Source organism: Phocoena sinus, chromosome 6 (assembly GCF_008692025.1).
Source record: "Phocoena sinus isolate mPhoSin1 chromosome 6, mPhoSin1.pri, whole genome shotgun sequence".
Taxonomy (NCBI): domain Eukaryota; kingdom Metazoa; phylum Chordata; class Mammalia; order Artiodactyla; family Phocoenidae; genus Phocoena; species Phocoena sinus.
In genome coordinates, this window is record NC_045768.1 from 7,254,296 (window position 1) to 7,278,844 (window position 24,549).

The 24,549-nt window shown below is 46.7% G+C and overlaps 1 protein-coding gene and 1 pseudogene across 1 annotated transcript; one reads left to right on the forward strand and one right to left on the reverse strand.

Moving 5' to 3' along the window:
• Nucleotides 1–184: 184 nt before the first annotated feature.
• Nucleotides 185–8,208, reverse strand: SET (SET nuclear proto-oncogene). The gene is made up of 8 exons (XM_032633971.1): nucleotides 7,772–8,208; nucleotides 6,179–6,236; nucleotides 5,374–5,516; nucleotides 4,931–5,034; nucleotides 4,720–4,833; nucleotides 3,716–3,886; nucleotides 3,468–3,614; nucleotides 185–2,001 (listed from the first exon to the last, which is right to left on the reverse strand). Exons 1-8 carry the CDS (start codon nucleotides 7,842–7,844, stop codon nucleotides 1,978–1,980), a joined length of 834 nt encoding a protein of 277 aa, XP_032489862.1. The 5' UTR covers nucleotides 7,845–8,208; the 3' UTR covers nucleotides 185–1,977.
• A 9,051-nt stretch (nucleotides 8,209–17,259) lies between these two features.
• LOC116755603 lies at nucleotides 17,260–18,902 on the forward strand (annotated as a pseudogene).
• The last annotated feature ends 5,647 nt before the right edge of the window (nucleotides 18,903–24,549 follow it).

Here is a 24,549-nt window from a genome sequence, read left to right on the forward strand (position 1 = left end):
CTTCCAAACATACCTTTCCACATAGACATACCTATGATCTGAAGCACAGCTCTCCCCATTTCCCAGTCACTACGAACGGAAATAACAAGACCAAAAAACAAAGCAAAAACTAGCTTATCGTCTAAATTCAAAAGCAAGTACTAACATTTCTCTGTAAAACAAGGAGAATGACCCCAGCCAAAACAATCTTTATGTTCCTTTATTGGAGCAAGATTCCTGACCAGTATACAGTGATGTATTTGCTACAGAGACCTGTGCAGAAATTACATACTATCCATCTAGACAGGTTTTCGTTACACTTTGCCTACTGATGGAATAGTTCCATTTATAAAGTTTTTATACATCAAAAAGCTTTGAATTTGACCTGGCGGTCCATTAATTCATCTCTGAAAAAGCTAAGTGGCATTTAACTTTAGCTACTATACTTTACAGCATTAAAAAGCTTATGCATTTAGGTAGCTTCTCAAAATGTGATTCATGCACAATGGCATTTAGCAGACAGCAGAGTCCATCATCTCCCCCAGATTCACACAGACAGGTCTCACTTGAGAGCTATATGCTAAAAGAGCTGGTATTTTGAGACAAAAGTACTCCTAACCTGAGTTTCTTACCACCAATACGGACTTCTTACTCTGAAAGCCTGTCTTCTCGGCCACGTTTTACGGTGCCGGCGAAGACATGCCAACAATCGTCCTGTGTATTAACTCGGCAGTAGAGCACCAGGTCTGTCTGATGGTGGTGGCAGGCACTATTATATCCAGGTAAATAAAAGCCCATATTTTGAAATGCCAATTTGAGATACAAATCAAGGGTACAACATATTCAGAACTGAGTTTTCAGCAATCTGATATCCCAAATGATGTGAAAAATTTCAGAAACTGATGTCAAATTGTACCCATATGGGTTCCCAGCTATGGAGACATTAATACATTGATTCAAATCCCTTTACTCAATCAACATAGCCCTGAGGTCATCCTGCAAAGTGCATATCAAAAAATACGAAGTTAAGGTGACAAAGTTTGACAGTAACATACAAGTCAAACTTGGAAAGTCATATTAAGTATATCTGTTCTGAGAGAAAAGCATCAAATCCTTTGTGTACACATTTAGTTTTATTGTAACAAAGCAACTTGTACACTTTTAACGTTTAAAACTGAGCATCATCTTTCCTTTCCAGTGAAACAAAAAGAAAAATTTAAAAATAAACAGGAACAAAATTACAATAGAGAATGTCAATTGCAAATAAGATCCTACAGGTTCTGCTGATTCTCCCATCGAGTGGCAGGGCTCAAGTCATCATTAGGAGAGAATTTTATTTTAAAAGTGTCATCTTAAACTGCAAGGATGTCCGTTAAACATCACAATTAAACATGCCAAAGGAGAAGCCATGTTGTCAAAATGCCCACTTAACCCACCCAAACATCTCAAACCCACCCTTTGCTGACCTTCTATAACCCCATTTTTTTAAGTTTTTTTTTTCTTTTTTTAAACAAGAGAAAGTAGACAGATACATGTTGGTAAATGCTAACTGTCCATATTCACATAGAGACACAGTGTAATCTCTGAGCCCAATATACAGAGAAAGGAGGAAAAAAGCTAGAATTCTATGCACTACTACACAGGGGCCTAGCACCCTCCAGCTTCCAGCAGAGCTAAGGGAGCAGAAGGTTTTTCTTTTTTCCCACAGAGCATGATGGTGTTGATTCCATAAAGTTTTTGTTGAGACAGGAAGGGATAAAAATGAATTTGGAACAGAAAGGGGTAGAGATTCTTTTCCCACTGAATTCTGCTCAAGGTATTTCCCCCCAAAATAAGTTGTGAGCCATGGTATAAAGGAGAAAAGAGACCTCAAAAACAGGGCAACTGAGCACAAGAGGAGAAGGAGGAAAAAAAAAAAAAAAAAAAAAAAAGACTGCAACTTGCTCCCAGGGACTGGAGAAAATTAAAAAAGGAAGGTTGGAATCCATCAGTGTTCCATTAGTCATCTTCTCCTTCATCTTCCTGTAAGAAAAAAAAAGCAGGCAGTTAATCTTTAGGGTTAATTCTAAGGCCAGTCCCCAATATTCATATGGACCATGATGGACTCCACAGAACATGACATGCCAAGGGAAATTAATTTTAGGAACCTCTACCGTGGTCCCTTTGTATGTGCGAAGGATGGTTCAGAACCCTCTCCACATACAAAAATCCTCGGGGGGGGACGACAACGACGACGACTTCCCTGGCAGTCCAGTGGTTAAGATTCCATGCCCACTGTAGGGAGTACAGGTTTGATCCCCAGCAGGGGAACTAAGATCCCGCATGCCGCTCAGCATGGCCAATAAATAAAGACATAAAAATTTTTAAAAATTAAAAAAAATCCTCAGGATGCTCAAGTCCCTTAAATAAAATAGCACAGTACTTGCATGCAACCTACCCACATCCTGCCATATACTTTTAAAATTGTCTCAGATTACTTATAATAATAACCAATACAATGTAAATAGTTGTGAATACAATGTAAATAGTCGCCAGCACTTGACAAATTCAAATTCTGCTTTTTGGAACTTTCTGGAATTAAAAAATCTGTTGGTTGAATCTGAAGAATGGGAACCCACAGATACGAAGGTCAAACTATACATCAGGGCTTCCCTGGTGGCGCAGTGGTTGAGAGTCCGCCTGCCGATGCAGGGGAGCCCCAGTCTGGGAAGATCCCACATGCCACAGAGCGGCTGGGCCCATGAGCCATGGCCACTGAGCCTGTGCATCTGGAGCCTGTGCTCCGCAACGGGAGAGGCCACAACAGTGAGAGGCCCACACACTGCCAAAAAAAAAAAAAAAAAAAAAAAACACAAAAACAAACAAACTATACATCAGTCTTCATCAATTCTTTTTTTTTTTTTCCCAGGGCAACGCAGCTTACAGATTTTACTTCCCCGACCAGGGACAGGAGCTGGGACTCAGCAGGAAAAGCACCCGAGTCCTAACCACTGGACCACCAGGGAGCTCCCCAATCTGCATCCCCATCTGATTCTTGACTAAAAGACTCAGTGATGTTTCAGACAAATTAACTTTTCAGAAGTAACCAAATCAGACATCTTTCAGACCAAGTAATACAAACCAAAACTCACTCTATCCCAATATGATTGTAAGAATGTTACAGTTTGTCCAAAACATGCGTATTTTTGTTATTTGGGAGATTTCTCAGAATCTGAGCAGCTGCACAGTCCACAGCCCTTTCCTTAAGTACTGGCTAGGGAATGACATAATTGAACGGTTATAAGTGCTAGCCACAAAAGCAGAACTAATTGAATCACTGATACAATGAGCTTATCAAAATTTTCAACCTTGGACAAAACAGCCTATCTTTTCTCCAAGTCTTCCCACAATTTGTTGAGTCAGTTCCACTATACAATATAAATAATTTCCAAAGTAACATGGTGAATTCTTTGAAGATTTTCTTTTTGGATTTAACCAAATCTTTTTACCTCTCCTTCCTCCCCCTCATCATCATCTTCATCTTCTTCACCTTCATCCTCATCCCCTTCTTCATCAATATCTTCCAATCCTTCTTCCTCTTCATCATCATCATCATCTTCTTCTCCTTCCCCTTCCTCATCATCCATGTCTGGAACCTAGGGAAAAAAACACACACAAAAAACCAAGAGTCACCTCAAGAACTCATTTCCAAACAAATGAAACAAGTGCAACCTTGAAAAGAACACTCTCAACTCACCAAGTAGTACTGTAATGGATTTGGCCAAATATCATCTTTGATGACCTCTCCTAACTCATCTGCACCTGCATCAGAATGATCAGTAAACCAGGTGAAGAAGCTTTCTGGTTCCTCATGCTGTCTCTTCCTGCTGGCTTTATTCTGAGTTTGACTTGAACGTTTTGTCAAATCCTAAATGAAGATGGAAGAACTTTTGACACAGGCTCACTACACCTTAAATACCTATAATTTAAAGAAGGTTTTAACCCAAAAGCAGAGCAAAAACTGGATGTTACATTATCTACACTATTATTCTTATCTAAAAAAAGTTACAAAAAGTACAGCTAATAAAGAGAAAGAGAAGCCCAAGAATTTTAGGTCTACAAAGAACGTTGTCAAATTTGTATATCAAGCTTTTCTTGAAAGTTACCATCTAGACTTGGCTTTTTTTTTAAACAAAATTAGTTCCACTTCAACAACCAGTATCTTAACACAGTATAATTTAAAATATATTTACTACTTAAACACAGAGAGGGCTTCCCTGGTGGCACAGTGGTTAAGAATCCGCCTGCCAATGCAGGGGACACGGGTTTGAGCCCGGCGCCGGGAAGATCCAACAGGCTGCGGAGCAACTAAGCCCACGCGCCACAACTACTGAACCCGCGCTCTGCAACAGGAGAAGCCACCGCAATGAGAAGCCCGCGCACCACAACGAAGAGTAGCCCCCACTTGCCGCAACTAGAGAAAGCCCGCGCGCAGCAACGAAGACCCAACGCAGACAGAAATAGGTTTTGGGAAACCACACGTTACCAATGTAGAAACCAAAATGATTTAGTCCACCTCAACAAAAACTTGCTCTATAATTTATAAGACCACAAGCTACTGTATTTGGCTTTAACGAAATAGACATTTTTATATTTTAAGGATCTGCATTTAACACATCACAAAAACACCAAATATTTAATTAAATGGTTCAACTAGATCAAACTAGAGAAAATATCAATGCCCAACAATCCCTCAAATACCTTTCCGGATTTCCATTTGATTTCAGTGGACTTTGAAGACGGATCACCACTCTCATTCAGATGAAATTCTTTGGAGAGAACTTTATTTTCAAAGTAAGGGTTTTCATCAAAATACTACAATAAACAGAGAATTAGAAATCAATACAAAAGAGCCCTTCTAACCAATACTCAAGTTGATTTCCATAGTGACAAACAAGTTACTGATACTTACAAAATCTATTCTGTAACCTGATTTAATATCTTCAAATTCTGTCACTTCAACTCTTGTCAAATAATGCAGCGCCTCTTCATCCTCCTCCCCAAGCAGTGCAGACACTAGATCAGTAAATAGGCCAAATGATTATTAAACAAACATTAACAAACAACTCAAGCAATCCCTTTTAAAATTTCCCGAATTTGGTTTCATAAATCCATTGTAAACTGAAAACCAAATGGCTCAGTGTCAGAGCTGTCACTTTCTTTTAATCAAGTAATTAAACAGAATCCCAAATTAGAATAGGATCTCTTCTAAATAGAAAGCATGAATTGCAAGCCTCTCCCCGTTTCAACCTCTGCATGTAATCAACATGGTGGACCAGGTCCTCAACCAAGGTCCCTCCACTCTCTAACAAGTGGACACCCCACACCCTCTAATAATGCTTTGCCGCAACATACCTTGTGGATGGTTAACAAATGTTGTTACCCAAAAATTTGGGATTTTGGCGATCAATTCCGACCTCTTCTGAAAAAACGGTTGGCGGAGTTTGTTATATTTCTGTTCTACTTTCAAAATCTCCTCACTGGCTTGTTCGTTAAGTCTGAAGCAAATGAAAAGACATGTTGACGAGGACGGTACTTAGCAAATACAAAAATTGCTGAGATTACAGAATATTTACTCTTATTAGCTTTAGAACAATGCAAAGTACGCATTTATAAAAACCAAATCACCTAGATTTTTGTAGCCAGAGACCCAAGTCAAAATTGAGATGGCCATTTGATCAGCTTTACCAATAGGCACTGGACAATTGACAGTCCTGACGGTGCCCAAACAGCATTCTGGTAACTTTGTATATATATCTACTCTGTTACCAGGCCAACTTCGATTGTTTCCCTCAGGCAGATCAAGAAGAAAAAAAAAAAGCTGCCAACGGAGTAACAAAGTTATAAGGCAGGTCAGAGCAACAATGATGCCATACTACTAAACTATCACAAGTGCACACAAGGCAGCTCAGACAACTTGTAGGCTACGAAAGCAAACCCTGTCTTTACAAGGTCAATGTATTTTAATCAGAAACTTTTTGGTGACTGTAAAATGTTTCACAGGAAAATAACACTGAATCCTCATACTGAGATTTCCAACTAAGTTATAATCATCTCCACTTGGCCAGTAGATACAGATGTATTTGGCCACAGTTTCAATATTTACCAAACCATAAGATGCATGTCAGAAAACTTCAAAGCAAATTGAGAAAAACTTTACCTGTCTATTTCATTTTGTACTTCATCAATATGTTCAATTGCTTCTTGCTGTTCTTTTTCTGCAAGAAAAAGGTGTGTGAGACTCAATACTAATTTGAAAATAAATTTAACTGCTTTTCCTTCCTGACGTTAACAGTCTGTGATGTTATATCAATAAAGCTGTTTAAAAAAAAAAACTTGCCTACTACTACAAGGCATGCTTTCCACGTGTTCATGTGTATAGTTGACAAATTACTTTTCAATTAAGACTATTCACAAATCATGCTGTTAGACTAGTCAAAATGTTTGACTGTAACGCTTTTACGAGTTCTATTACAAGACCAATTAAAGTTTCTATAATGAGATAATAAACACTATTCAGAAATCCTTAAGTTCTCTTTAAAAAATTACATTATAAGCCTGGAACAGAGTAGCACCAGCTATTAACTAGAATACGGAAACTAACCCATGACACTAACAAAAATTAGGACACCACCTATCTCCACGGTGAAACCCTCTTTTACACAAAGTTGAAAATATTGCTCAGTATTGATTACTATTAAGACATCAGACACGCCTACAAAGACAGGGAAGGCCCTGGGAACTACCTCACCACCGTAAACACTCGACTTTACCTTCTAAGAATATGAACCCCCGGATTCGAATCCGACCTTTCTCGCCCCTCCAACCCAATTTCAGGCGGGCTGATCTCAGAGGCGGCCCCGCACGACTTTGGAGCACACTTACAGGGAGCAAGCATGCAGTCAGAAACTATGGGCCAAAGAACGGAGAGGAGGAAAAGGGGGTGTGCTACGGGAAAGGTACCCTTTTGTCCGGTAAAGACCACAAAACCTACAAAGCTAAGGGGGCGTGAAGGGGCCAGATCGCGCGGTTCATTTCCGGCAACCAACCCGGGTGGTGCAGCCCCCCTGCCGAGAAAGCCTTTACGGAAAAGGCCAGTAGGTTTGCTCCGAGCCATTGTAAAGACCCTCCGACGCCTCGGTCGCCGCGCCAGGTTTCTCAGCGCGCTGCCGCGACGAGGTGCCCACCCCACGTGGGGGCTGCCCGGGGCCAGCCAGAGCATCCTCCGAGCAGCCCGGGCCGCGGCGCGGCCGCGTGCTCCCCCGCGCCCCCACCCCGCCCCAGCTCGAGGCAGAGGACCGCGCCGGGGCCGGCATCCGGGTGGGAGTGTGGGGGCGCCGCCCGCGGGCCGGGCGCGAAGGGGGAGCCGCGCGGAGGCCCGGGCGCGGGGCCGCGTCCGGCCGCACCATGTGGCGGCGACGGCGGCTGATGGGAGCGAGGCATCATGGCGGAGCACAATAAAGAGAGGCTTCTCGGGAGGGAGGGAGGGGGAGGAGAGCGAGGGAGGGGGGAGAGGAAGGGGGGGTCTCCTCCGCCCGCGCCGAGCAGGCCGCAGCGCCCCCGCCTCGCAGCGCCGTCCGCCGCCGCGGCGCCACCCGGCCCCGGCCCCGCGCGCACAAAAAAGGGCGCCGAGGCGCGCGCCGACCCGTCCACCCGGCGCCCCCCGCGCGCCTCGAGCCCCGCCGGCGGCCTGCGGCCGGGCGGGTGGCGAAGATGGCGGCGCGGGCCGGCCCCCGCCTCGCCTGCTCCTCACCTGAGGTCTCGTCGGCCCCGTCGTGGTTGGAGTTGAGCTCCTTTTTACTGACTTTGGCCGCCGGCGCCGACATGGTGCTGCTCCGCGGTCGGGGGGGGAGCGGGGAGGGGGAGAGAAGGGAAGGCGAAGGGGGCGGGCAGCGGCTTCCCCTCACGCCACACGCGCGGGCGCTCGCTCGGTCCGGCCGCCTCCTCCCGGCGCTCGCTCGCTTTCCCTCCCCCTGGCTCGCGCGCTCTGCCCTCGCTGCCTGACGACGAGGGAGGGGCTGGGGTTGCGTGCCGGGCCCCGGCCCGGGCTCCTGCTTACGGAGGGGAGGCGGCGGCGGGCGGGCAGGCTGCTCTGCTCCTTCACTCACGCTCCGCGCTCCAGCTAGCTGCTCGATCTCCCCGAGCCGCCTCCTCCTCCACCTCCTCCTCACGGCGAGGGGCGGGCGGCAGGGCGCAGGCGCGCCAGGCCCCGCGCGCACGCCCCGCCTCCGGCCAGAGAGGCTCGCGCCGCCTCACCATAGGCTAGGGCGCCAGGACCAGCGGGCGGAGCCGCGGCGAGGAGACACAGGGCCTGGCGAAGAGGCGGGAGGAAGGAACGCCGCGACGTACGGGGACTGCCCCCCGCGCCGCGCTCCCCTCCCCCGCTTTCCCCTTCTCCAGCCCGACCCGGGACTTTTGCGCGCTACGGGCGCGCGGCGCCCCGAGGGGCGGGGCCTCGCCAGGCTGCGCGCAGGCTCCCAGGCGGGTGCGTCACGTGGTGGCGGAGCGGCTTCCCCTGTCTGCCGGGTGGCGCGGGGGAGAGGGGTGTCTGCAGCCCCCCGAAAGCGCAGGCCTCGTAGTAGCCTGGCTTCAGAGCACTGGAGCCCAGATATATATCCACCCCGGGTTCTGCACTCTGGGACACTACTGGGGCGCCCCTCTTCGTGGGGGAAGGAAGGCGCCACCTCCATCCTATTTCCCAGAGAGGGAAGCTGCCTTCGGAGTCAGGCTTGTTTGCAAAGCCCGAAGCTGCCCAGTCCACTCACAGGCAGGGGCTTTTCCTGCCTCTTAGTCCAAGCTCTGCCCAGCAGGCTGTGTGCACTTGGGCAAGTCATTTTCCCTCTGTGGGCCTATTTGTTATGAAATTACAAAATTCAAGAAAGGCTGACAAACGGAACGTTGTGTTAAGTGGTGATGTTTAAGCAGGGCCACGCTAAAGTGGAAGTCCTCTGAAGGCAAGGAGGTGCCACATTCATCCGCGGGTGCTTTTGACCCAATTCAGTGCCTAATTCAAGGAGCTTGCAAGAATCCGTACAGAGTGCTAAGCGCCACTCCCAGCAACTGCGCCTGCATCGCACAACTGCAAGATGGAGTCGGCTGTGTTAATTTCGTTTCGCTACGTCAGAGAACAAGGCCTGCTTTAGAAGCCAAGTCTTGAAACAGGAAGGCCAAGGCATTTCTGTTTAAACTATGCTTTCCAGGTAATGCAAATGTACCACTAAATGCTCTACTCCCTCCCGCAGGGCCCCAAGACATGGACATAAAAAGTCTGAAATCTCTCCTTGGGTGTTTATAACCAAAACCAGGGGTTGGATTATTTGCCTTCCAGGACTCACATGTTACTATCAGTTCTTAAAGCTCAAGCAGTGTCTTTCATGTTCAAGATAATCCATTGGTGGGTGATCGATAAATGTTAAGTGGCAGACAGTCCATGGGAAGAGAATACAAATGTCTTCTTGGGGCTTTCCCCAAAACCCAGAAGTTAATCTTTCTCCTCCAAACCTTATTATTCTCAATTGAGTCCAGCTCAATCCATACCCATCCCAATTGGACAGGATTTTTAAGGGAAGAATTATTAGCACCAATGAGAAGCTGGGAAATGTTTGACAACCAGCTCCCAGAAGAGAAAAAAACACACCAAAAACCCTGATTTGTAGCATTTGCTGATTTCAGTGGTGTATAAATACTCCTACCATGGCAAATTTCCTGCTACCACTTTTTTTTTTCGGTGCGCGGGCCTCTCACTGTTGTGGCCTCTCCCGTTGCGGAGCACAGGCTCCGGACGCGCAGGCTCAGCGGCCATGGCTCACGGGCCCAGCCGCTCCGCGGCATGTGGGATCTTCTCGGACCGGGGCACGAACCCGTGTCCCCTGCATCGGCAGGCGGACTCTCAACCTCTGCGCCACCAGGGAAGCCCTCCTGCTACCACTTTGATGTCACTGAACAGAGATAGAAAGAAATACCAGGCTCCAACTTCCCTGGTGGCACAGTGGTTAAGGATCCGCCTGCTAATGCAGGGGACACAGGTTCCAGCCCTGGTCCCGGAAGATCCCACATGCTGCGGAGCAACTAAGCCCATGCGCCACAACTACTGAGCCTGTGCTCTAGAGCCCGTGAGCCACAACTACTGAGCCTGCGTGCCACAACTACTGAAGCCCATGTGCCTAGAACCTGTGCTCCGCAACAAGAGAAGCCACTGCAATGAGAAGCCCGTGCACTTCAACAAAGAGTAGCTCCCTGGGCTTCCCCTGGTGGCGCAGTGGTTGAGAGTCCGTCTGCCGATGCAGGGGATGCGGGTTCGTGCCCCGGTCCGGGAAGATCCCACATGCCGCGGATCGGCTGGGCCTGTGAGCTATGGCCGCTGAGCCTGCGCGTCTGGAAACTGTGCTCCGCAACGAGAGGCCACAATAGTGAGAGGCCCGCGTACCACAAAAAAAAAGAGTAGCTCCTGCTCGCTGCAACTAGAGAAAAGCCTGTGTGCAGCAACAAAGATCCAGTGCAGCCAAAAATAAACAAATAAAATTTTAAAAAACAAACAAAAATACCAGGCTCCAGTGCACTGCTGAAGCATGTAGCATGGGCCACAGGCTGTGATAAATACACGCATTTCCTTCTCTTTCAGTCCTCACAAAATACAAGACAGGTATTAATATTCTCATTTCACAGATAAACTCGACTTTTTTTGATACAGGTGGCAGGACCAAGGCTAATGGATAACAAAGCTCCTGCCCTAAGGACAGAGTTTTTCCACTTTTTTGACATGAATTACAGTAAGAGGTACATTTGACGTTAGGGCCCAGTACACACCTACACACAAAACAATGCTTACCCTCACTGAGTGTGATGACTCTTAATCTTCTATTTTCTTTAAATGCAGGTAACTCTCCACTAAAATGATTTCATGACCCACAAATGGGATGAAACGGTCTGAAAAACACTGTGCTGAAGGCTGCTTTCATACACAAAACAAAGCCTGCTCACCGGTTGGTACCAGTGACCCAGAGCATCTCCTAAGTGACTGATCTACCAGTGTTTCCCATGTATCTGCAGGGGCTGCAGGGAGCCTTCTAATGCCTTCTGGTTAGGCAATGGGCTTCAAGGCTCCCACCCCAGCCCTTAGGACCATCCTGTTCTTCCAGACCTTTCCCACAGCACTTTTCAAGATGAATTCAAGGAGCACACACTAGGAAGTGGAAGAGAAAGAGAAAGCGAAAACGCCAAGTTTCAGTAAACAAGGGAGTGGCATGGACACACTAAGAGATAATTCACCCACTGAATTATTCTCTGTGGGCTCTCTCCCCTCCAACCTTAGGAGCTCTGCATTCTCTCCTTGGCCTCTCACCTCACTCTCAGAATTCCTCTCCCTTCTCCTTCCCAGCTTCCTTTGAAGGAGGAGAATCCCACAGCTTAAAGATTGGAACAGAGATGCTGGCATTCCCTGAAATGCAGCAGTGTCCCAGGATGAACCACCTTGGAGGGACTGTGGTTGCACCCTGCCGTCCCTTCTGGTACTGTTAATTCTCCCAAGAAGCTAAACAGAAGGCGACCAGAAGGACTCATCCACATTTTGCTGCTCACAAGTGGGAAAGAGTTTACTATCCGTCTCAAGAGCAGTGGTGATGAGCCAATTGCTGTCTTGTGTTTCACTTCCACTTAAGCCTCACAGCAAGCCTAACAGATACTATTGAGCCCATTTTACAGAAGAGGAGAGAAGCACAGGTTATGTCACTTTCCCAACGAGGTCACACAGCTGGATGCAGCCAGGTTTCGAGCCCTGTCCAGCTTTACCACATCGGGACATCGGCTGGGCAGGAGGTCTTTGCACCTCATTTGGAAGGGGATGGACTGAGACCCATTAAACGTAAACTTTCCACATCACCCAACAGATCCACAGGAGCTCTGCAATGAGGGCTCCTCATCCACTGCTCCTTCCACAAGCAAATGTGGACCTCAGCCAAGTGAGCAAATTAGGAAGATTCGTGGACTCCAAGCCCCTCCCCTCTATGCTGAGCCAGCTGGCTGTCACTTCCTGGGGCAATGCTGTCCTGCCTTCCAGGACCTATCCAAACTCACCCTCACCCCCTCCAGCTGCCCCCCTGCCGCGAAGGCCCCACCACACCCGCGATCTATCCGGGAGGCCTAATCACTAGAACAATGCACTTTGTGCTCAACTCCAAGCTGTGTGTGTGCAAAACACAGCCCTCACCTCCAAGTTAAGTGTTAATGGGGGGGTGGGGCAGACATGAAACCAACAATTAGAATGTACAGGCCAGGCTGGGGTGACTCTGGGTGCTGCAAGGGCAGAAGGGGGCTCCTAACACACAGCAGCTGTCGCTCAAAGGAGAATACCTGCAAGGAGTGACTTTCCAGCAGGAAGCTGCAGAACGAGTAGGCATGCACATGTAGGGAGAGGAGAGCGATCCAGGCAGAGGACAGACAGGCTTCCAGGCCCCGAGGTGAAAGAATGGAGCCCCAGGAGGTGAAGAGAGGTTAAAGGTGCTGGAGGGAGCCTGAACCAGGAGAGGTCGGCAAGGACCGGGTGGGCAGTGCCCCGGAAGTCTCTTAGTCAGTACCTCGAGGGCAATGGGAAGGCTAGGAAGGGTTTTAAGCCAGGGAGTCACATGATTGGCTTTGCTCTGCCTGGAAGGGAGGAGGAAGCCGGAAGCAAGAGGCGGAGGAGGGGGCAGTAATCCGGGCCAGAGTTATGGGCGGGCAGCAACAGCAGGAAAGAGGTGGACGGATATGAGGTGTTGAGGAACCACCAGGACTCAGGGATCTGATGGCACGTGGAGGAGAGGAGAGGGGTCACCCGTGTTTCCCCCAGCCTCAGGCTGGCTACTGGTGTCACTTGACCAAGACAAAAGGAACGAGTTTGGGGGCTGGGAGCGTAGGTGTGGGGTTGGGGCCAGGACCGAGCTCACGCGTGCTCCAGGCCTCCCACTTTCACCCCTTCTGGTTCTTCCTTCACATACACCTAATCCATGCACCCCATGCTTAAAACCCTTCAGGGGAATTTGCAGTCATCTCAAAAAGTGGGGCAAAAAAAAAGAAGAAATCACCTAGAAGTCAATCCTTGCAAATCCTTTAAATCTCCAATAAAACGTAGTGTCCGGACGTACCTTCCTTCGGCAAGTTCGGAGAAGCAGACTTTTCCTCTGGTCTGGAGGCGGGAGTCCGTCTCGGTTTCTTCGGTTTCTTTGCTTGGGGTGGAAGTGAAGACTGGTGTTTGGGGGCCATGCTGGGAGAAAAGCCAAGAACCCACCCAAGGGAAAAAGCTCGTACCAGGAGCTCTGAGAACTAAGGCTGCCCCAGGTGACAAGAGGTTTAAATATACTCGAGCCGCCTGGAGGGGATATTTACGTGACAGTGGGACACACCCATTCCCCCTCCCCCAGCCTCAACCTCCTACCCACCCTCCAATCAAGATCAACTTCTTTTACTTGCTCTTTGCTTTTCTCTCTAAGGGCTTTCTCGGCAGTGGGGTGGGGGGTGGGGGAGGTGTTTTCCTTGGGCGGGGAGCAGTTCTGTGCTTTCCGGGACCCTCCTGGTCTTGACTTGAAGCACCAGTGGCCCATCCCCCAGTCCTGTCTCAAATATTCTCTGTAGGCAGCACTGCCCACATTGAGAACTGTACCCTTCTTTTTTTCCTCTGGCCTCCTAGAAGATTTAAACGTGCTCTTGTCTCACCTCAGCCTGGAACATTCTTCAGTCTCCCCACTCCCACCGCCTTGTCTGGCTAACTCCTTCCCAACCTCCACGTCTCAGCTTGGAGGGATAAATGAATGTTAAAATAAAGGAATCCAGGACTTCCCTGGTGGTCCAGTGGCTAAGGCTCCGCGCTCCCAATGCAGGAGGCCTGGGTTCGATCCCTGGTCAGGGAACTAGATCCCACATGCCGCAACTAAAAGATCCCGCATGCAGCAACTAAAGATCTTCCGCTGCGCCCTGCAACGAAGATCCTGAAACTAAGGCCCAGCACAGCCAAATGAAAAATAAAAGAATCCCAGTCGAGTATTAGAAAGCAAAAGGAAAAGCAGGTACCCGTGAGAGGACTTGGGACAGCCGTTCATTCTTCTCTCATTTCAGGTACGATTAGAAGGTTAAGAGTTTGAAGAACCTGTAGAAGGCATGTTGTCTGGGTGGGGGGGGGTCCCAAAACCCAATGCGTGTCAGGTAACAACTATGAGTAAGGTAAGCAACTGGAATTCACAACAGCTGGAGGAAGGTAGGTTGGTATAACCACTCTGGAAAACGGGTGCCGGCTCTATCAAAGCAGAGCCTGGGCTGAGTAACTCTTACCCAGCAGTTCTACTCCCGCCAACATGCTCAACGGAAATGCATACCTGTGTGCGCCAATATGTGTGATAAATGTGTACAAGAATGTCCATAGCAGTGAGATTCATACTAGCCAAAATCTGGAAACAATACAGATGTCTACCAACAGCCGAATAAATAGGTTGTGAGATATTTATACAACAGAACATGATAAAACGATGAAAACAAACGAACTACAGCTATGTGCCATCATGTGAATGCAGCCTACAAACATAATGTTGAGTGAAAGACACAAGACACAAAATAGGACAGGCTGTGTGATTGCACTTATATAAATTACAAAAACAGACAAAACTGATCTATGCTGTTATTAGTCTGGAGTGTGGTTACGTTTGCCCTGGGGAGGGACATCATCTGAGGTGGGATTAAGGGCCTAAATCCTTTCTAGTGATGCCCAGTTTCTGGATCTGGGGTTTGCTATACCAGTGTGTTTGGTTTGTGAACCCCAAGCTGCCATATCTTTGATTCTTCTAAAGAACAGCCAGAGGTATACATTTTGTTTTCAATCTTTTTTTTTGGCGGCTTCAGGTCTTAGTTGCAGCATGCTAGTTGCGGCAGGCGGACTTCTTAGCTGCGGCGTGCAAACTCTTAGTTGTGACATGCATGTGGGATCTACTTCCCCGACGAGGGATTGAACCCGGAGCCCCTGCATTGGGAGCACGGAGTCCTACACACTGGACCACCAGAGAAGTCCCAGAGATACACATTTTTATACGAAATCTCTGGATTTTTAAAAGTTAGCAACTAGGGCTTCCCTGGTGGCGCAGTGGTTAAGAATCCGCCTGTCAATGCAGGGGACGTGGGTTTGAGCCCTGGGCCAGGAAGATCCCACATGCCGCGGAGCAACTAAGCCCACGTGCTACAGCTACTGAGCCTGCGCTCTAGAGCCCGCATGCCATAACTACTGAAGCCCATGTGCCTAGAGCCCATGCTCTGCAACAAGAGAAGCCACCGCAATGAGAAGCCCGCGCACTGCCACAAAGAGCAGCCCCCGCTCACTGCAACTAGAGAAAGCCCATGCGCAGCAATGAAGACCCAACGCAGCCAAAAAAAAAAAAAAGTTAGCAACTAATTAAACTTTTTTTTTTTTTTTTTTTTTTTTGAGGTATGCGGGCCTCTCACTGCAGTGGCCTCTCCCGTTGCGGAGCACAGGCTCCAGACACACAGGCTCAGCGGCCATGGCTCACGGGTCTAGCCGCTCCGCAGCACATGGGATCCTCCCGGACCGGGGCACAAACCCGCGTCTCCTGCATCGGCAGGCGGACCCTTAACCACTGCACCACCAGGGAAGCCTAATTAAACACTTTAAAACATACTTTGTGGACCAAGTAAAGCATGTCATCAGGCCACTTTCAGCCTATGAGCCATGAGGTTACAACCTCTGAGATAGTGCAATGATTTTCCTTTTTTTTTTTCCTGTTTGTTTTCTTTCCATTAATTACCCTCTTAAAATAAACCTAAGGCATAAGTCAGTGATGTCAATACTGATAAAAAGCTGAGCTCTTTCTAGAGGAAGACCGAGCACCACCAACATCTCTTACTCCCTTCCATCCCTCCATTCTCTGACAGCTTTTGAGGGACTTTGGGCTTCTTCTAAGACATTTCGGTTTCACAGCTAGGCAAGCTGAGACCTGAAAGAAGTGATTTACCTAAAGTCACGAGGAGAATAACTGAGTTAAAACTGGAGCCCCAGTTCTGGGGTCATTTTATCACAAGGATGCACTTTCTAACCAGCCTAAGTGTCAGTCTTTACACCTGTAAAATGGATGATAATAATACCTGCCTCTTTGTTTCAGGATTTTCAGTTAAGGACAAAGAGTCATCTTTCTCCTGTTTTTACCAAAGAAACTGTCCAAAACAACAGCATGGAAAACAAAAACAAAAACTCTCTTTTGATGAAACTGGGAGTCAGCTAAACCCCAAAGCACAGAATAGGTGGCTGGATGGGCAAAGCAGTGGAAAAGGAACAGGATGTATGCAGGAAGAGAGGACAGATGCCCTAGCTACAGATTTCTGGGAGTATCAGCAAAGGACACTTCTGGCAGCTGAGGGGCAAACCCTAAATCCCTTGCTTGTAGCAGCCAGAAGGGAGTGTACTGACCGGATGCTGCACCAGCTCAGTTCCTAGAAACAAAGGAGAAGGGGGTCAGTGAGGAGTAGCAAAAGGAACTTCATGAGACCCATACAAATTCCAATTACCTTGAGATTCCCTTTTATCACCCACCAACCTGAGATCCAAAAGTTAAAAACAGCCTACCTGGGAGAAGGCACCTTAAATGGATACAGGCCCTTTGGAGGGCAGTTTAACCATCAGAGTATCTATCAAAAGTGCAAAAGTACATACCCTTGACCCAGAAATTCCCCTTCTATTTTTTATCCTACAGATAAATGAGGTGGCACCTATGCAAAGCAATTCACTGCAACATCATAAAAGTGAAAGCTTGGAAACAACCTAACAACTTCTTTGGGCTTTGGGTGACCAAAGGGTATAACCTATACAGTAGAATGAGCTGCAACCATTAAATCAAATAGGGAAAAAGAGCCATGGTGAAGTGAAATAAGCAAGGTCCTACTAAGCAGGTAGTATGTCACCATTTGTGTAAAAGGGAGGGTAGAAAAAAAATACATGTTCACTTATTTGCTTGTATACTTGTAACACAGCTCTTAAAGGACTCCTGCGAAGGTGATAACTCAGCCATCCCTGGGGAGGGGACTGGGTGATGAGAAATGAAAGGACAGGGATACAGAGAGATCTTTCACTCTTCACCCTGTTGTACATTTTGAATTTTGAACCTGTGTATATATTACATTAAAACAAAACAAAGATTACCTGAGCTCTAGTACTTAGAATCACTTACATCACATAAGAACAGCACCCACTTGGTACACGTCAGCTTAAATTCAAACATGCAAGACCCCACCTTTCCTTTCCTCCATAGCTTCCAAAAGTTGAACTTCCTGGATTCCCAGAGGTGTTACCAGGCAACTGTGCAACTCTGCTTCATTCCAGAACTGGCTGCAGACAAGGTGGAGGCAAGGCAAATGACCTCCCTCCACTCCACCCAAAAGTTGACAGGATCATGACGTTCCATAACCCTGAGGCCAGGCTCTCTCTGGGAACCAGAATTTTCCAAAACATCCCAAACACCCGTAGCTGTATGAGAGGATTTCAATAGCATTATCCTTTTAAACCTTCCCATCAACCTTTCCAGGACAGTATTATGTCCTTATTTTACAGATGGGAGAATCAAACCAAATGAAAAATTGACGGCCAGAGAATCTTGTCCAAAAATCAAAAGGATAGGAATAGAAGACTCAGGATTCAAACTGGTGTCTTTCTGGACTTCCTTGGCTGTCCAGTGGTTAAGACTGTGCTTCCAAAGCAGGGGGCACGGGATCAGTCCCTGGTCAGGGAACTAAGATCCCACATTCTGCGTTTCTTGTCTTAAATGGGTGCCAGGGCCTGAGGGTCATTTGGTACCTCTTTCATTGCCCTCACACTGTTCTCTGGCTCCTTGGTACTTATTAAAAAGTTAATAATAAGGAATTCCCTGGTGGTCCAATGGTTAGGACTCAGCACTTTTACTGTCTGGGGCGGGGACTAGGGGAAGGGGAGGATGGGGTGGTGGTGGGGGGGGGGAAGGGGGGCGGCCGGTTCGATCCCTGGTCAGGGAACTAAGATCCTGCAAGCTGCGTGGCGCGGCCAAAAGTAATAATAATAATCATCTAAAAAAAGTTACACCGGTATCCCACCATCAAGAGGTAGGAGCTACTATTCGCCCCTTGAGGCATGTTGATCCAACACAGACTGAGTACCAAGGAATGACTGAGATCATGGATGAAGTGGATATGAAAGGTGAGGTCTATCCATTTGGCATAGTTGGGATGGCCGACAAAGGGGATTGCCTACAGAAAGGGGAGAGCGTCAAGTTCCAATAGTGTGTCCTGGGCCATAATGCACAGACTATGGCCTACAACATCACACCCCTGCGTAGGGCCCCAGTGGAATGTGTGAATGGTCAGTTTGGCTTCATTAACTATGAAGTAGGAGATAGCAAGAAGCTCTTTTTCCATGTGAAAGGAGTTCAGGATGGCATTGAGCTACTGGCAGGAGATGAGGTGGAATTCTCAGTGATTTTTAACCAGCGCACTGGCAAGTGCAGTGCTTGTAATGTTTGGCGAGTCTGCGAGGGCCCCAAGGCTGTTGCAGCTCCACGACCTGATAGGTTGGTCAATCGCTTGAAGAACATCACCCTGGATGATGCCAGGGCTCCTTGCCTAGTGGTTCTTCGTCAGCCAAGGGGACTAGATAACTCAGTGGGATTTGGTGCCGAAAGAAAGATCTGTTAAGCTGGTGTCATTGACTAACCACATCCACAAAGCACATCATTAATCCACTATGATCAAGTTGGGGGGATTCTGGTGAAGGGTTCTGAATATCTCCCTCTTCATCCCTCCCAAAATCTGGAATACTTATTCTATTGAGCTATTACACCAGTTTTAACACCTTCCTCGTGTTATGTTTAAAAAAATAAATACATTTAAGAAAACCATTTTAAAATTGTGCACGGTTGCAGCCTGGAAAACTTAAGGTGGTGCCTTATAGTATCAATTGTAAGAGCTTTATTTGGTTCATTTTATGCAACTGGTAATTGCAAAATCCACTTCGCCTGTGTAAGTGAAAATGATAGACTGTTACCTTGTTGACCCTATGAAATTCTGCACTTGATACTTAGTATGTACTCTACCTTCATTACTTCTGGCAAGATGTCCTGCCTTAGCACTCAGTTGCATTCTTTTTCCTTTTCTTTTCTGTTCATTATGCTTTCATTCTGAGGACCATATTATGGTAGAATATATTAAAAATTACAAAAATTTGTATAGGCAAACCAATTCTTTAAGTTGTGGCCAAATGTTATTTTTCATATCATTTATAATCTTGTCACAGTCCACTTAATGAAGTTTGGTTAGAGTTCAGTGAAAATTATCTTCCAGGGTAGTTTTTTTTCCCCCCGAAGGGGGGGTAACTTTACCACAATTAGTATATCTGGTACAGAATTTCATGCAAATGAGGTGTGCCAGCAGTGTGATAATTTAAACGTATTTAAACAAAAACAAAAGGATGAATGCACAAACTTGCTGCTGCTTAGATCACTCCAGTTTCTTTTACTGATTTCAAAACAAAACAAACAAAAAATAATTAAAAAGTTGTGCCTGAGGGCTTCCCTGGTGGCGCAGTGGTTGAGAGTCCGCCTGCCGATGCAGGGGACACGGGTTCGTGCCCCGGTCCGAGAAGATCCCACATGCCGCGGAGCGGCTGGGCCTGTGAGCCATGGCCGCTGAGCCTGCACGTCCGGAGCCTGTGCTCCGCAACGGGAGAGGCCACAACGGTGAGAGGCCCGCGCACCCCCGCCCCACCCCCCCACAAAAAAAAAGTTGTGCCTGAAAAAAAAAAAAGATAGGAACTACTAACAAAACATATATGTCCTATAATATGTATTTGTGTGCAGTTTAAACAGGATTATTGTACAAAGCTGGTTTTTAGTCTAATTTTTTCCATTGACGATTTTTCTTTTTCTTCTTCTTTTTTTTTTTTTTTTTTTATTGGTTTTTTTGCGGTACGCGGGCCTCTCACTGTTGTGGCCTCTCCCGTTGCAGAGCTCAGGCTCCGGACGCGCAGGCTCAGCGGCCATGGCTCACGGGCCCAGCCGCTCCGCGGCATGTGGGATCTTCCTGGACTGGGGCACGAACCCGTGTCCCCTGCATCGGCAGGCGGACTCTCAACCACTGCGCCACCAGGGAAGTCCAACGATTTTTCTTTAACATCTTTTCATGACATTATATATACTCCTGTGACAACATTTTTCATTACTATATTGTTTTCTGTTGGGTAAATGTCTTATAATTTATTTAACCAAAACTTGACAATAGAAATTTAAGATGTTCCTACTATTTTGTTATTATAAGCAATGTTGTGATAAACATCCTGGCAACTAAATCTTGACACATATGATTATTTCCTTAGAATACATTCCTAGAACAGCAATTGTTGAGTGGGAAAGTATGTAAAATATTAAGGGTTTGTAACATGTTGCCCAATTGTCCAGCTGCTCTCCTGCAGTGTTTGTGTATATTTCACTGAACCCTGCCTCATTCTCTGAAGTTCATATTCAGTAGGTGGAAAATTTTATCTCAGAAAAACAGTTTTTCTTTTCTTTTCTTTTTTTTTTTTTGCGGTACGCGGGCCTCTCACTGTTGTGGCCTCTCCCGTTGCGGAGCACAGGCTCCGGACGCGCAGGCTCAGCGGCCATGGCTCATGGGCCTAGCCGCTCCGCGGCATGTGGGATCTTCCCGGACCGGGGCATGAACCCGTGTCCCCTGCATTGGCAGGAGGACTCTCAACCACTGCACCACCAGGGAAGCCCTGATTTATTCTTTATTGAAGTACAGTTGATTTACAATGTTGTATTAATTTCTGATATACAGCAAAGTGATTCAGTTATACATATACATATATGCATACATATATATATATATATATATACATACATATATATGTATGTATATATACTCGTTTTGGGGGAATATTTTTTGGCCGCATCGCATGGCACGTGGGATCAGGATCGAACCTGTGCCCCCTTCAGTGGAAGCGTGGAGTCTTAACCACTGGACCTCCAAGGAAGTCCCTATATATTCTTTTTTTTTTAAAAAATAAATTTATTTATTTTATTTTTGGCTGCATTGGGTCTTCGTTGCTGCACGCAGGCTTTCTCTAGTAGTGGCGAGTGGGGGCTGCTCTTGTTGCAGAGCACAGGCTCTAGGCTTGTGGGCTTTGGTAGTTGTGGCACATGGGCTCAGTAGTTGTGGCTCGCGGGCTTAGTTGCTCCACAGCATGTGGGATCTTCCCGGACCAGGGCTCGAACCCGAGTCCCCTGCATTGGCAGGCGGATTCTTAACCACTGCCCCACCAGGGAAGTCCTATATTCTTTTTTATTATGGCTTAATACAGGATATTGAATATAGTTCCCTGTGTTATGCAGTAGGACCTTGCTGTTTATCCATTCTGTATTAATAGTTTGCATCTCTAATCCCAAATTCCCAATCCATTCCTCCTCCACCCTCCCACCCCCTTGGCAACCACAAGTCTGTTCTCTATGTCTGTGAGTCTGTTTCATAAATAAGTTCATTTGTGTCATGTTTTATTTATTTTTAATTATTAATTAATTAGTTTTTACTTTTTGGCTTGCTGAATGGCTTACAGGATCTTTTTTCCCTGACCAGGGATCGAACCCGGCCCTGCACACAGCCCCCCCACACCCTGGCAGTGAAATCGCCAAGTCCTAACCACTGGGACTGCCAGGAAATTTCCTGTGTCATATTTTAGATTCCACATATAAGTGATATTATATGATATCTGTCTTTCTCTTTCTGACTTACTTCACTTAGTATGATAATCTCTAGGTCCATCCAGGTTGATACAAATGGCATTATTCCATTTTTTTTTTTATGGCTGGGTAGTATTCCATTGTATATATATATCACATCTTCTTTATGCATTCATCTATCGATGGACATTTAGATTGCTTCCATGTCTTGGCTATTGTAAATAGTGCTGATGTGAACATTGGGGTGCATATATCTTTTCAAGTTACAGTTTTGTCAAGATACATGACCAGGAGTGGGATTGCTGGATCATATACCAGCTCTACTTTTAGTTTTTTGAGGACTCTCCATACTGATTTCCACAGTGGCTGCACCAATCTACATTCCCACTAACAGTGTGGGAGGGTTCCTTTTTCTCCACACCCTCTCCAGCACTTGTTATTTGTAGACTTTTTTTTTAAAGTTGGGTTGACTGCGCAGGTCTTGTTTGCGGCATGTGGGGGCGTGCGGGATCTTTAGTTGCAGCATGTGAGATCTAGTTCCCTGACCAGGGATCGAACCTGGGCCCCCTGCACTGGGAGCGCCGAGTCTTAGCCACTGGACCACCAGAAAAGTCCCGTTATTTGTAGACTTTAATCGTGGCCATTCTGACCAATGTGAGGTGGTACCTCATTGTAGTTTTTTTTTTTTTTAAGATTTATTTATCCTTTATTTTATTTTTATTTTTGGCTGGGTCAGGTCTTAGTTGTGGCATGCAGGATCTTTGTTGAGGCATGCAGGATCTTTCGTTGCAGTGCATAGGCTTTTCATTGCAGCGTGTGGGCTTCTCTCTAGTTGTGGCGTGCAGGCTCCAGGGCACGTGGGCTCTGTAGTTGTGGCGTGTGAACTTAGTTGCCCTGCAGCATTTGGGATCTTACTTCTCTCACCAGGGATCGAACCCGCGTCCCCTGCATTGTAAGGTGGATTCTTTACCACTGTACCACCAGGGAAGTCCCCTCATTGTAGTTTTGATTTGCATCAGAACAATTTTTCTTATGCTTCTTGACAATGGCATTTCTTATTTTGTAAATAGCCCATTCATATCAATTTGCCCAATTTCCTGTTATGATGTATCTCTTTTCTTCATTAATTTATAAGTGTATTTTATATATTAGGCATATAAGCCTCTCTTTTACATATTGCAAAATATTTTCCCTAGGTTATTTGCTTTGCATTGTATTTTTAGTGGGGTTTTTTTGTTTGTTTTTTGTTTGTTTGTTTTTGTGGTACGCGGGCCTCTCACTGTTGTGGCCTCTCCCGTTGCGGAGCACAGGCTCCGGACGCGCAGGCTCAGCGGCCATGGCTCACGGGCCCAGCCGCTCCGCGGCATGTGGGATCTTCCCGGACCGGGGCACGAACCCATGTACCCTGCATCGGCAGGCGGACTCTCAACCACTGCGCCACCAGGGAAGCCCCTTTAGTGGTTTTTAATTTTTTTTTTTTGAGACTCACTAAAGTATTTTATTTTGATGTAAGCAAGGCTCTCAATTTTTTCTTTTTTAAAAAAAAAATTTATTTATTTGGCTGCGCCCTGTCTTAGTTGCGGCACGTAGGACCTTTTAGTTGCAGCATGTGGGATCTAGTTCCCTGACCAGGGATGGAACCCAGACCCCATGCACTGGGAGAGCAGAATCTTAGGCGCTGGACCACCAAGGAAGTCCCAGGGTTTTCCCTTTAAAAGATGAGAATTCCCTTGTCTGAGACTTTGAAAATTGCAAGGAATTGATAGCTCAGCCTTTTGTGGAGTGGATATTATATGTTGTCAGGCACTGAGCTAGGCCTTATGGTTGCAGAAGTGAAAACGATATGGCTCCATCATTCAAATCTCATAGACTAATGGAGTGTGTGTGCTTGCAGGGATTTTGAGGGCAACACCGTTTATTGAGCAATTTAAGTATTCTATTCCGCTCTGAAATGTCACCGTTGACATACATTAAAAAATATGCTTGGAAAAAAAAATATATATATATACTTGGGCTTCCCTGGTGGCGCAGCGGTGAAGAATCCGCCTGCCAATGCAGGGGACACGGGTTCGAGCCCTGGTCCAGGAAGATACCACATGCCACGGAGCAACTAAGCCTGTGCGCCACAACTACTGAGCCTGTGCTCTAGAGCCCGTGAGCCTCAGCTACTGAAGCCAGCACGCCTAGAGCCCATGCTCTGCAACAACAGAAGCCACCGCAATGAGAAGCCCACGCACCGCAACGAAGAGTAGCCCCTGCTCACCACAACTAGAGAAAGCCTGCGTGCAGCAAGAAAGACCCAACTCAGCCAAAAATAAATAAATTTATTAAACATATATGTATATATACTTAAGTCTGTTTCTGGACTTGCTGTTCAGTTGAATTGATATCTATGATTATCCCAGTGTCAATTCCACATTCTATATTATTATTTTACTTGGACTATTTTCTCTCTTTTTTTTTTTTTGACTTCAACTTTTTAAAAAAATTTATTTATTTTATTTATTTTTTGGCTACATTGGGTCTTTGTTGCTGCACGCGGGCTTTCTCTAGTTGCGGAGAGCAGGAGCTACTCTTCACTGCGGTGTGCAGGCTTCTCATTGCGGTGGCTTCTCCTGTTGCGGAGCATGGGCTCTAGGCGCGCAGGCTCAGTAGTTGTGGCGCATAGGCTCAATAACTGTGGCATGTGTGATCTTCCCGGACCAGGACTCGAACCCGTGTGCCTTGCATTGGCAGGCGGATTCTTAACCACTGCGGCACCAGGAAAGCCCATCTCTCTTATTTTTAACAGCTTCATTTAGGTGTAATTTAC

Excerpts from the sequence above, each read along its gene's own strand:
- SET (XM_032633971.1), bottom strand. The coding sequence starts at position 7,844 with ATGTCGGCGCCGGCGGCCAAAGTCAGTAAAAAGGAGCTCAACTCCAAC. Across the intron at positions 5,517-6,178 it reads GTACAAAATGAAATAGACAG|ACTTAACGAACAAGCCAGTG; the intron begins GTAAAGTTTTTC and ends CATTTGCTTCAG. Across the intron at positions 3,615-3,715 it reads ATCCATTACAGTACTACTTG|GTTCCAGACATGGATGATGA; the intron begins GTGAGTTGAGAG and ends TTTTTTCCCTAG.